This window comes from Tachyglossus aculeatus, chromosome X1 (genome assembly GCF_015852505.1).
Source record: "Tachyglossus aculeatus isolate mTacAcu1 chromosome X1, mTacAcu1.pri, whole genome shotgun sequence".
Classification (NCBI taxonomy): domain Eukaryota; kingdom Metazoa; phylum Chordata; class Mammalia; order Monotremata; family Tachyglossidae; genus Tachyglossus; species Tachyglossus aculeatus.
Window position 1 is genome coordinate 122,514,038 of NC_052101.1, and position 12,895 is coordinate 122,526,932.

At 52.7% G+C, this 12,895-nt stretch overlaps 1 protein-coding gene across 1 annotated transcript; it reads left to right on the top strand.

Annotated features, from left to right (window-relative positions):
• Positions 1–362: 362 nt before the first annotated feature.
• LOC119919879 (plasmalemma vesicle associated protein) lies at positions 363–12,655 on the top strand. The gene is made up of 6 exons (XM_038740659.1): positions 363–802; positions 5,764–5,860; positions 6,346–7,070; positions 9,714–9,795; positions 10,375–10,462; positions 11,502–12,655. Exons 1-6 carry the CDS (start codon positions 437–439, stop codon positions 11,506–11,508), a joined length of 1,365 nt encoding a protein of 454 aa, XP_038596587.1. The 5' UTR covers positions 363–436; the 3' UTR covers positions 11,509–12,655.
• Positions 12,656–12,895: the final 240 nt, after the last annotated feature.

Consider the following 12,895-nt stretch of genomic DNA (forward strand, 5'->3'; position numbering starts at 1 on the left):
TCACCCCACCCCACCACCCGCCGGAACAACAGACAGAGTGGCAAAGATGGGAAAGCAGCAGGCAGGGAGGAGCACGCTCAGGAGCGTCAAGTTGAAAACCCAACACAATGGAAAGGTCTGAACCCTTGGCACGGCCAAGCCAGCGGGTCCCGTCCATAAAACCCTCAAACAATGGAGCTATCCAAGCAGCGTCTTGTTATGATAACCCCAGCCCTTCAACATCCGTGGAGGCAGGAAGGAGCCAGACAGGAGGAAGTATTAAGTTGAGCAATATAAGCATTCCATCAGCAGGGAAACCAGGAGGCCCCACCTCTCCCCGACTTCCCACCTCACTCCCCTGGGGCTACAAAGGAGAGGGAAGGAAGACTAGCCGAGGCAGCCGAGGCCGCTAGTCCACCCCAGGGTCAGCCGCTGCTTCGCCTCCTGCTGCCCTTCCATGGACCGAAACAGCACCGGCTACCGCATGGGTAACATGGGCACCAAGAGCAAGGGCTGCTGGTACTACATGAAGTATTTCTTCCTCTTTGTCTCACTCATCCAGTTCCTCATCATTCTGGGGCTGGTGCTGTTCATGGTCTATGGCAACCCTCAGGTGGGCACAGAGGAACATCTGCACCAGGTAACCCAGAAGAACGAGGCACTTTATAGCAAGAATGTGAAGTTGCTCCAGCTCAACACCAACATCTCTAAGGACCTCAACCTCACACGGAAGTCACGGGAGGAATTCATGCAGATGTTGGTCAACAGTCGGAGGGAGCAGGACCGGATCAATGCCAGCTTCAAGCAGTGCCACATGGACCGGGTGAGTCCTGACCTCTCTTCCCTATCTCCGGCCTACTCCCTGCCTTCAGCGTCTCTGTCGTTGGGGGTCACCCTACAGCCCCGGAGGACAGCCCTATTCTGAGGACCCCCAGCCAGACCCCTGAGGGACCCTGCTTCCCCCCACAGGGGCTCAGAACACCACCTGGGGCATAAACCTCTCCTGGATTCCTAAACAAATAGGGAAAAGTAAGGTGGAGAGGAGATTCCACTTCTTTTAGGCCCTCTGCCTGATTTCTTTCATCCCACTGCCTGATTTCCCCCCTCCCCGCCACCCAGTCAAAGCAACTTGCTCAACCCACTGCTCAACATCCAGATCTTCCCACCTGAGAGGCAGTTAGTTGGATAATAATTATGGTATTTGTTAAGTGCTTACTATGTGCCAGGCACTGTACTAAGCGCTGGGATGGATACGAGCAACTCGGGTTGGACACAGTCCCTGTCCCATGTGGGGCTCACAGTCTCAATCCCCATTTTACTGGGGATGAGGCCCAGAGTCATTGGCTAGGGGGCGGGGGCCGGTGCACTCCTCTCCCCCATTCCTGGGCCCCTGCCCCTTCCCCCTCCCCATCTCAGTGATCCCAGTTTCTCTTTGGCGGGTGAAGTTCCATTCATGGGGGCTCGAAAAAGGAAGTGGGGGTAGGATCTAGGCTGCTGAATCAAGGCCAGAGCTTCTGAGGGGAGATGTCCCAGTCTGGGTCAAGTCTTCTCCCCTCCAGGGGTTCCTACACCTTCCAGAGGGAGACATACTGCTCACTTACCTTCAGACATTTCACCTGAGCTTGGGGAGATAGCAAGAGACATTCCGACATGGAAAGGAGAAGAGTTTTAACCAGAAACATTTTTGTAGTTGAGAGGAAAGAACCTTACTGAGCAAGTTGCTTTGGTTTGGGAGGGAAAAATCAGGCAGAGGGCCTAAAAAGCAGTGGAATTACCTCTCTGCCTCACTTCTCCCGTTTTGTTTAGAAATCTGAGTCTGGGCAAAATGGAGAGGTTTTTGCCCCAGATGGTGTACTGAGCCCCTTGGGGGGAAACGAGGTGAAACAGGGAAAATTGGGGAGTTTTTTATAGGTCGGAGACATTTGGGGCTTTGGTTTCTCCAACTGAGAAGCTGGGGAGAATTCTGTTGGTGACTCTCAGAGTCTGGGATTAAGGCAGTTAAAAGAACAAATGGATGTGGAAAGGTCCTGCTCCCCCTCTTCTTGCCACCCCAGAGAGTCAAAGAATACAACCCCCAGAGCCTGACTGTAATCCCAACATTGCAGGGCCCCCTGACTCGTAAAAACCCCCACCCTGCAATCTTCTCTCATCTTCCCCTTGTGTCCCTCTCCTCTGGCTCCTTCCCTTCTGTCTTTAACTCTGCTCAAGTCTACTCCATTCTGAAAAGGATCATTGCTCAACACCACCGCCCCCTCCTGCTCTTGTCCCATCTGCATTCCCCTGCTCCTGTGCCTGTCCAGACTCCTTAATAATAATAATGTTGGTATTTGTTAATCGTTTACTATGTGCCAAGCACTGTTCTAAGCACTGGAATAGATACAAGGTAATCAGGTTGTCCCATGTGGGGCTCACAGTTTTTATCCCCATTTGACAGATGAAGTAACTGAGGCACAGAGAAGTTAAGTGACTTGCCAAAGGTCACACAGCTGAAAAGTGGCAAAGCCGGGATTAGAATCCATGACCTCTGACTCCCAAGTTTGTGCTCTTTCCACTGGGCCACGCTGCCTCCAAATAATAATGATGTTATTTGTTAAGCGCTTACTATGTGCAAAGCACTGTTCTAAGCACTGGGGGGGGATACAAGGTGATCAGGTTGTACCACGTGGGGCTCACAGTCTTAATCCTCATTTTACAGATAAAGTAATTGACACAAAGAAAAGTTAAGTGATTTGCCCAAAGTCACACAGCTGACAAGCGGCAGAGCCGGGATTAGAACCCGTGACCTCTGACTCCCATTCCGTGCTCTTTCCACTGAGCCACGCTGATTCTCACACAGCTACTCATTGAACAGCTGCACCCGCCGCGGCCTCTTCTCCTTCCTCTCCCCCGATTCTCTCCTTCTGGCCCAGATTTTGCTCTCTTGACTCTTCTGATCCAGCCCTTGCCCAGGTCATTCTGCTCTTTCTCAGCCTTCTCTCCTGGCTCCTCTCCCTCCCCTCCCCCTTTAATTGGGACTGGAGGGGGAAGGGGTCCCTCCAGGTTCAGTTCAGGGTACCCCAGGCTTTCCCACTTTACGCCTACACTCTTGGGGAATTCATGCACAGATCCTGTACTCAGGGGTTGGGGGGGGGGGGGGGGTACTAGGAGAGTGGAAAGTCACTTTCCAGAGGCTTGCAACGCTGTCCTATGGATTGCCGGGACAGCGAGCCTTCTCAGGAATGAGTTTTCATCTACTTCTGGCTGTGGCTGGTGGCAGTTAGATTGAGCTCCAGCCCAAGCCAAGCTCTACTGCCAATAAGCCAGCCATTCTTAGCTTCTTCCCCCTTCTCTGAATGGCCACTCCTGCCATCCCCTCTCTTCAGGGGGCCAGGACACTGTAGACATTAGCAGAGAGGGCAGCAGCTGAGCCCAAGTGGTCTCCATGGCAACAACATGCAGGTGGGCCCTTGGCACTGAGCCTCCTTCCTTTCTATGCCATGGCCCTCAGTGGAAGACTCCGTCCAGCTCTGCTTCAGCCAGAGACTCCAGAGTATCTTCCAGGGGCTTTTCGTGATGCTGCAGGTGTCTGCTCATAACAATTTCCCTTTCCCCCTCCTCTCCACTTGTCCGCCAACCTTTGGGGTGGGCAAACAGGAGGGCAGCTTGGAAATAACTAGTCATCATCCTTCCCACCTCCCCCCAGAGACTTTCCTGTTCTCTTTAGTGGGAAGGTTTAAAATAAACAAGCCCCCCCAATTCATTTTCCTTGCCAAACTCCTGCTTTCAGCTTCTCCCCACTCTAAGCTGCCCAACATGCAAGAGCAAGAGTCATTTTTCTCAAGCATTTTTTTTATTTTTTTTAAGCACTCACTATGTCCCAGGCACCCTACTAAGCACTGTCCATGTCCAACACGGGGCTCACAGAATTGATCCCCATTCTACAGATGAGGTAACTAAGACACAGAGTAGTGAAGTGACTTGCCCAAGGTCACACAGCAGACAAGTGGCAGAGCCAGCACTAGAACTCGGATCCTTCTGACTCCCAGGCCCGGGCTCTATACGTTAGTCCATGCTGCTTTCTCTAAACTTGGATAACAACAGGTCACTCCTCTCCTCAAAAGTCAATAGGAGCTTCCTGTCATAGCTCAGATCAAACTAAGATTCTCGGCTAAAGACTTCAAGGCTCAGAGTAGCCATGGGGACCACTGGAGCTCAACTGCTGCCCATTCTGCCCCTACCAAGCTGCCCTCTTCTGCTCATATCCTCTACTGTACCCAAGAGAAGCTGCTCCTGGTCCCCCACACATGACCCCTCACACTGTCAAGCCATCAATCAATCATTTATTGCGCACTTACTGTGTGCATAGCACTGTACTAAGCACTTGGGAGAGTGCAATAGAGTGGGTAGACACGTTCTCTGACCACAATGAGCTTACCATCTAGAGGAGTAGACGGATATTAAAATCAATTATGGATCATCTGGACATAAATCCTTTAGGGCTGAAGGTGGCGTGACTAAAGGGTGCAAATCCAAGTGCAAGGGTGATGCAGAAGGGAGAGGGAATAGGTGAAATGAGGGCTTAGTCAGGGAAAGCTTCTTGGAGATATGCTTTTAATAATGGTACAAACCATTCCCCCCAGCCTGGAATGCCCTACCTACTTCTCTTCGCCAAATCACCCGTCTCCCTAGGGTCAACATGCTGCTAAAAAAACCCTTCTTTTGGAAGCCTTCCCAGATTTCCATCCCCCACTCTTTCCAAGGTCACGCCACCCACTCCAGTTACCTTGGTTCCTTATGTGAATACTCGCCAATCCTCAGTACACCCTGTACTTCTCTGTGCTTTTTTCTGAAGTTTTTAAAGTCCTGGCCCTCGAACTTTGATACTGGTGATGATGAGGATGATGACGACAACAAAGAGAACTCAATTTTTCATACTAAAAAGGAGCTTGGGTCTGGACCAAAAGTCAATGCAGATTAATTTAAAAATAACTGGTGTGAAACAAGATGACTATATTTATCAATCTTGTCTTCTCTATCACCCTGTTAGTCTCCAGTCTGGACTAAGCATCTATACTGTTTGGAGTCCTGGACTCGGCGCTGTGTGATAGAATGGGGGAGAAGGCATGGTCTCTGTCCTCGAAGGGCTGACAGTCTGATGGGGGAGAGCACACACATGTGCGCACACACGCACACACACACACATATGTGCACTCGCATGCACACAGGCACACACACGTACACATGTGCGTGCGCACACACACACACACATTCTACTGCTGTGGGGAGAGACCAAGAGAGGAACCGACACACTCTCTGTCCTCAAAGTGCTGACAAGTCAGATCAGGGAGACAGGGCAGACCCAGATCCACATATGATCGAGACTGTGAGCCCCACGTGGGACAGGGACTGTGTCCAACCCAATTTGCTTGTATCCACCCCAGTGCTTAGTACAGTGCCTGGCATGTAGTAAGCGCTTAACAAATATCATAATTATTATTATTATAAACCCAAGGCACTGAAACGTAGAAAGCTATCGAAATGATAACAGCCCTAAGGCCAGAGACACAAACAAGATTCCAGAGATATATAGAAGTTCATGGTAACTTCCAGGAGGACAGAGACCAAGTCCCCCAGGTACCCCCTGGGTACTCCACAAAGGCTTGTTGAGGAATGTATTGTCTTCTAGGGTTTAGGGGTGGAGGACGGGAGGTGCCGAGATTGGGGGGAGGGCAGAGCCTTGGGCTAGAGCCCTTGAGACTGCTCAGGGGAGCCAGCTCTGATCACCTGTCCCCTCTGTCCCTTAAGATGCAATGCCAGGTCAACATGAAGTACACGATGTACATCGTGAAAGAGGAAGAGATCTGCAAACAGGACCTGAAGGAACTGAACAACACTCATATCAGTAAGAGCCCCCGACCGGGGAAGAGAGGTCTCAGAGATGGCCGGGCCCTAACCCAGGTGCCTAGGCCTGAAATCAGGATTAACCCAGTGGAAATCAGACAGGCAGCAAACTGCAACCGGGAAGGGGGCTGAAGTCTCCCGGGCCTTCCTTTCTGTTCCTCTTTGGTTCACTTTCATGAAGTCCTGTCGGAGAGGGGGCGGGTGGGGGGGAGTGGGAAGGGGCTGGTGGGGAATGGAAAGACCCCAGCTTAGGAAATGGGGAGGGAGAGGTCTGGGTTCAGTGGTGGGGAAGGGAGGTCCCTCCCCACTCCTAGCTGGGCCCCAAACTGGCAAGAGCTGACAGAGTAGCCTCAACCTCTAGGGGTAGGGGCTCCAGAATCTGGCCTAAACCATTCCGTCCCCAAGGCCCCAGGTGAGTGGGCGAGTGGTTGTTTGCCCGGGCAGGAGCTAACAAAGGGGGAAATGGGCATCTCCCTTCCTCCACAGCCTTCAAGCTCCACTTCAGCGAGAAGGTCAAGAAGATGGAACAGGATAAGGAGAACCTGCAGACCTCGTGGACCAAGCAGAAGGAGGAATTTCTGGTGGAGAAGAACATCTGCCAGAAAAATTGGGAGAGCTGCAAAGAGGAGTCATTCCGGCAGCTTCAAGAATTGCAGAGGCAACGGAGCCAGATCCAGGACCTCCAGAACCAGTGCCTGAAGCTGGATGAAAAATTTTTCATGCAGCTGAAGAATCTGTGGCAGGAATCCATCATCCCCAAGACCCTGAACAACCTGATCAGCTACTCCAACCCGTACAGCCTGCCCATAAACTACGCCACAGACTTGAACCTTGTCCGCCAGTTCTGCGACACCATACCCACCACCGTGACCACCAAGGTGAGCGAGCTGGTCCAGCAGCTCCGGGTGGACGTCATACAGAAGGCACAGGAGAACACAGACCTTCACAGGCAGAAGGAGTTGATCGAGCAGAACCTCCAGGCCTGCCAGAAGTCTAGGGAGGCCAACCAGAAGGAGGCATTGTCCAAGTACCTGCAGCTGCAGACGGATTGCACGAAGCAGGGCGGCCTGGCACTGGAGGAGAAGATGGCATTGCGCAAGGAGAAGGAGGGGCTGCTAAAACAGCTGGAGGAGAAGGAGCGGCAGCTGGCAGATGCCAATACCCAAGTAGCTATCAAGACCAGCTCCCTGGAATTCTGCATCAGAAGCAAGGTGGGATGAATTGGGGTGAAGGGGCGGGCTACAGAGGAGCAGGGGCCTGCAGCTCTGCAGGTATGTGGGACCCCCTTTCCTGGGCATCAATCAATCGACCGATTGATCCATCTATGGTATTTTTTGAGCACTTACTGGGTGCAGAGCACTGGACTAAGCACTTGGGAGAGTCTGATACATATTGACATCTGGGAGTGAGAGTCTAACTTGGGCAGAGAGGAGAGGGTGACTTAGGCCAGGCCAGTTTTCAATCAGTCAGTGGTATTTCTTGAGTGCTTACTGTGTACTAAACACTTGGGAGAGTACAGTAAAACAGAGTTGGTAGGCATGTTCCCTTACTTTTGTTGGACTTTCTCTCCCAGGCCCCCAGAAGCGGGGCTCAGATGGGCACGCATCCTCCTTCCAGCTGCCCAGCTTAGGTGATATAATAATAATAATATTTATGCAGTACTTACAATGTACCAAGCACAGGGCTAAGCGCTGGGAACAAGATCATCACATTGGACACAGCCCCCATCTCAGGTGGGGCTCACAATGGCCACTAGAACCTGCTGCCCTCTTCTCCCCAGCAAAAGGATTGGGAGGTATTTTAAGCGTGTATGTGTCTGGTGGCATGTCTGTGGATGTGGGCACGTTTGTGTGGTGAGAGAGTGTGTGTGTGTGTGTGTGTGTGTGTGTGTGTGTGTGTGTGTGTGTGTGTGTGTGTGTGTGTGTGTGTGTGTGTGTCAATATACACACAAGGCAGAAGGTCAGTTCTTCTTTGCTCTTTTGAGCCCGGGAGCCTGCCTGTATTGGTGGTCAAGGTAAGACATCCGGAGGCTGGAGTCCCAGATATCCTGTTCATCTCTGCTCCTGCCCCTGTCTTGAGTGGTGTCATGGGACAGAAGCCTTTTTCCTCTGATCTAGACCTCTGTTTCCCAGGCACTGACCCCATGGCTGGAGGATGGGGAGCTGTATAGAGCTCTCTCCTCCAGCACCATCAGCTGTTCAGCTTGACCAGACCCCAGAAATTCCCAAAGCAACAGCTGACATCTTTACAGGGCTGCAGGCCTAGTTCCAAATGCCCAAGCAGTTAACTCCCAGTCCAGTAGTCTAAATGCACAGCCATCAGCCCATTCCTTACCAGCCCTTATTGGAACAGAAGATGGTAAGTCCATCCAGCCCAGGGTTTGACCCATGGCCCATCCATCCCAGGGGCCAACCTCCAGCAATGGCACCAGCCGCTTGGAGGAACCATGGACTGGTCTCCTTCCTGGACCCCCACCTCACAGTCAGGGTCAGACCATCTAACACCCCTGATGTTCATTCCCTTCTCCATCCCTAAGTTTCTCCCAGGAACCCATCTTCCACTTCTCATTCTTAAATTTATCCAGTCTTGAACTTACTGATATTTTTGCCTTGCCCAGTCTCCCGTGGGAACAAATTCTATCGGCTTCCTGCTCACTGGGGGTAAAAAAGCATTTCCTTCTATTTTTTTGGAACCAAAGACCCCCTGGCTCCAATGGGTTTCCTCATTGTCCTGCTGCTGGGAGCAGCAATTCCATGTTGGCCTTGTCCACCCCCTCCTTGACTTTGTCCCCTCCCAGCCTGTGTCTTTCCAAACTGAAGAGCCCTATCCCTTTCAGGGTCTCCACACACACAGAAGCATCTCCATCTCCCCCTCCATCTTGATGGTCCGTGCCTGCCCATGCCTCCGGCTCTGTTCTGCCCACGCCATGAAGCCATGACCAGAACAGCCCGAGGACTTCTGGGGGTTGCAAAAATAGCCTTTGGGCTTCCGTGAAATGAGTAATAATAATAATAATAATAATAATGTTGGTATTTGTTAAGTGCTTACTATGTGCCAAGCACTGTTCTAAGCACTGGGGTAGATACAGGGTAATCAGGTTGTCCCATGTGGGGCTCACAGTCTTAATCCCTCCCCTTCAAGGCCCTACTGAGAGCTCACCTCCTCCAGGAGGCCTTCCCAGACTGAGCCTCCTCCTTCCTCTCCCCCTCCTCCCACTCTCCATCTCCCCCGCCTTACCTCCTTCCCTTCCCCACAGCACGTGTATATATGTATATATGTTTGTATGCATTTATTACTCTATTTATTTATTTTACTTGTACATATCTATTCTATTTATTTTATTTTGTTAATATGTTTTGTTTTGCTCTGTCTCCCCCTTCTAGACTGTGAGTCCACTGTTGGGTAGGGACTGTCTCTATATGTTGCCAACTTGTACTTCCCAAGCGCTTAGTACAGTGCTCTGCACACAGTAAGCACTCAATAAATACAATTGATTGATTGATTGATTAATCCCCATTTTACAGATGAGGGAACTGAGGCCCAGAGAAGTGAAGTGACTTGCCCAAGGTCACACAGCTGACAAGTGGCAAAGCCGGGATTAGAACCCATGACCTCTGACTCCCAAGCCCGGGCTCTTTCCACTGAGCCACGCTGCTTCACCCCAAGGCTGCTTTCTCCATAAGCCCACTTGGCATCCTTATCTAGGCCGCTGAGGGAGGGTCCCAGGCCTGGGAGCTGGCAGGAAGATATGGCAACAGAGATCTCATCCCCATCAGATCCTTCTCCCACAGCTCATCTCCAGGTGGTCCTACTGTCCACTGCGCTGAAGGTGACTTTCCTTCTGCATTTTACAGGCAGGCCCCTTGGGGAATCCAGTGACTCGGACTGGGACCATTTCTGGAAATCCTGGAATCCTAGGGAATGCCGGAACCATTGGTAAGTCAGGACTCTAGCATGGGGACCTGGGGATGCCACCCTGATAGGGCCTCAGCCCTCTGTGATCTGGCAGAGATGGCCACTTTCCACACCCCCAGACCAGCACCGGGCTCACATGGGAACACCCCACTCCTCCACCTCTCTGTTTCATGTAAACTAAATCCTGACCAAGACAGGAAGCCACTGTCGTCCTCCTCCACAGGCCTGATCCTCACGGCCTGGCTTACCAGCCTTCTCTACCAATCCAGTCATGATTTGGGTTAATGCCAGCTAAGGGTGAGGGCATCTGTATTGGAACAGTGATGGCACTGGCAATTGTAACCATAGACCACCTCGGCTCCTCCCAGGTGCCCATGAAAACCAGGGATTTACTGTGCTCTGGGGAAAACGGGGTGGCATCATGGTGTTGGGCAACAAGGGGATATTTTCAACTCAATGGATTGGTGGGAGTGGGGTGGGGAGGGCAGAGGGGCTCTGGGGTCCTACGGTCATGTTAACCCCTGGAGATGAAACGGGCAAGGAGAACGTTGAGCTGAAAAGATCTAGAGATTGAGAACCGCTTGGCTTCTCCCACCCTAGACAAGGCCAGTCTGGAGGAATTCAAGAAGAAGATGTTGGAGCAGCAACGGATGAACATGTTCCCCGGAAACCCACTCGGGCAGCCCAGGTGAACCCCTGGCCCCCAGGGGAAGATGGCAAAATGGAGCTCTCTTCTCTGTGGAGCCACCCCACAGCAGGCCTTCTCTCAGGCCTGGGGCAGGATGCCACCCCCACCAACCCAGGGGGTTCTCTTCTGCCCCCTTAAGAGAACCACCATTTCCTCCCTCTAGAAAATGTTCCCCAGCCCTGGGCTGGGAGTCGAGAAGTCACCCCACAGAAGGAATCTTATCCCTGCCTCTCCAGAGTAGGCTCCCCAGGAAATCAGACCCCATCCACCCGCACAGCCCCTTCGATGGGATCTGGCTACCCTGAGCTGACAGACTCACAGCCGGTCTGCACCTATGTGGATAGATTGACAGTTCTTAGAAGAGTGAACTGGCAGGCGGAGAGGAGTGGGTTCTGGCTCCGAAGGAGAATGGGGTTCATCCTGGAAAGCTTCCTGGAGGTGGCTCATGCCTTGCCGTGTCCAGGAGGGGAAAGGAGGAAGGGCTTGACCAGGCTTGGAGAAGGGAGGAGGAGGGCTGGGAGGATTTAGGGGAAGACAGTCTGAGCTGGAATGGATAGCACCTGGAGGAGGAGCCTAGGATCCCACAGTCAGGCCCAATGAACTTGGGGTAAGGCAAGTGCAGGAGCCCCAGGGTCCCAGAATGAAGTTACTTATGGCAGGGAAGAGACCCCACAGCCTGGAAATGGAGAGAAGTTCTTGGAACAGGGAGGAGATGCCAATGGTGAAATTCAAGGCGGCTTTTTCTGCAACAGGCATTAAGTGATGGAGGGCTGGGAGGTGAGGGGGCCCTGCCTCTGCCTTGGGGTGCAGAGCATGGGGGTGGGGGGGGGGAATGGCGCCATCTTGGCAGCATGAGAGGTGAGAGGAGCAGACAGTGGCATCTTAGAATTACAAATTCAACTCCAGACTTCCCGGGAGGAAAGGCCACAACTGGCCCTGGCGGGGGCTCAGGAAATCCCACGGGTTATAGATTGAATTCTTTTTCTTTGTCCTTTCCCTCTGCCCCCCCCCCCCCCCCCCCCCCCAACCATGTCTCTAGTGGCTAGTGACCTGGGCTGCAACGGGAGGCTGGAACGTGGAGGAAAATACAAAGGAGGAAACGGGACTTTACTGACAATAATATTAACCAGAGATCTGCTTAACTGTATAGCACACCCAACTCACATGCCTGCACGTGCACACACCCCCACCCAGCCATGCCATCTCACGCACCCCTCCTGCCCCCCCACCCACAGACACAAACATACAGGTTCCCAACCCACCCACCCCACTTCCCCGACCTCTGACACATGGAAGCCTACACTCTTCTGGATGCAGATTCCCCACACCCAATACACACACACCCAAGACACACACACACACACACACACACACACACACACACACACACTCCTCACACACACACACTCCTCCCTCATATTATATTACGTGCCTAACTTGTCACTGCCTTATCTGTTATCACCGACCTATCTTAACTCCACAAGCTGCTGAAGCCGGGAAAGATGTGAATGAACGGGAAGAGATCAATCTGGCTGTCAGAGGAGCCGGCATTTGGCGGGTCCTGCCAAGACAAAGGGAGCTCAGCCTGTGGCTGAGTGACACCCTCCAGTTCCTCCCCACTTCCCGGCCGCCCTCCTCCCCACCCCCACCCCACTCCGGGCAGCAGGCCAGTTTGAGAAAGGGGGCCTGGAAAAGGGAGAAGCGGGCAATTGCTGACCACCTGCCCCAAGGCAGGACCCCTGCCCACCTCTGACTTCACTGCTGCTCTAGTCCTCGCTGGCCACACAGCCAGACCCAGGCCACCACATCATTCTGCCTGCCTCAGAGCAAAGGCTGGAGAAGCAGGATTAGGGTGAGAGAAGGGGCCAGGGGCCAGGAACCTTGCTCAGAGAACATTCTTGACAGCTGGCATGAGAAGTGCCCCCGGCTCCTCTGGGCCTGGCTTGCCCAGGGAGGGGGCCCAGGATGGCCAACCCCAGGCTGAGCAGCAAACACCACCCAACCTTCACAATGACGGGTGTGATGGGTGAGAAGCCTAACTGCACCCTAGCATCAGGCTCTCGGGAAGAGGTTTGGTGGAGTTGGAGACTTAGTCCCAGCTCTGATGCTTGGGGTGGTGACGAAGGTCTGGGATGTCCTAACCCTTCCCTGTTTGCAGAATCAATAAAAACACCTAATGCCAACCCCTTGGAACCTGTCTGGAACTCATCCTTCCTGCCTCAGATCTTGGGAGGGGGCGGGGGAAGAATGAGATCCTAGAATCCCAGACCCAGGAGGAACCCCGAGAAGTCACCTGGCCCAGTTCCCTGTCTGCAAGCAGGTCAATGCCCAAACCCCCACAGAACAGAGAATAGCATAGCCCCTTCCAAAATGCTCCAGGAGCAGAGACTCCTAGACCATTGTCTGTCTTCTGTTGTAACGATGATGCCCCTT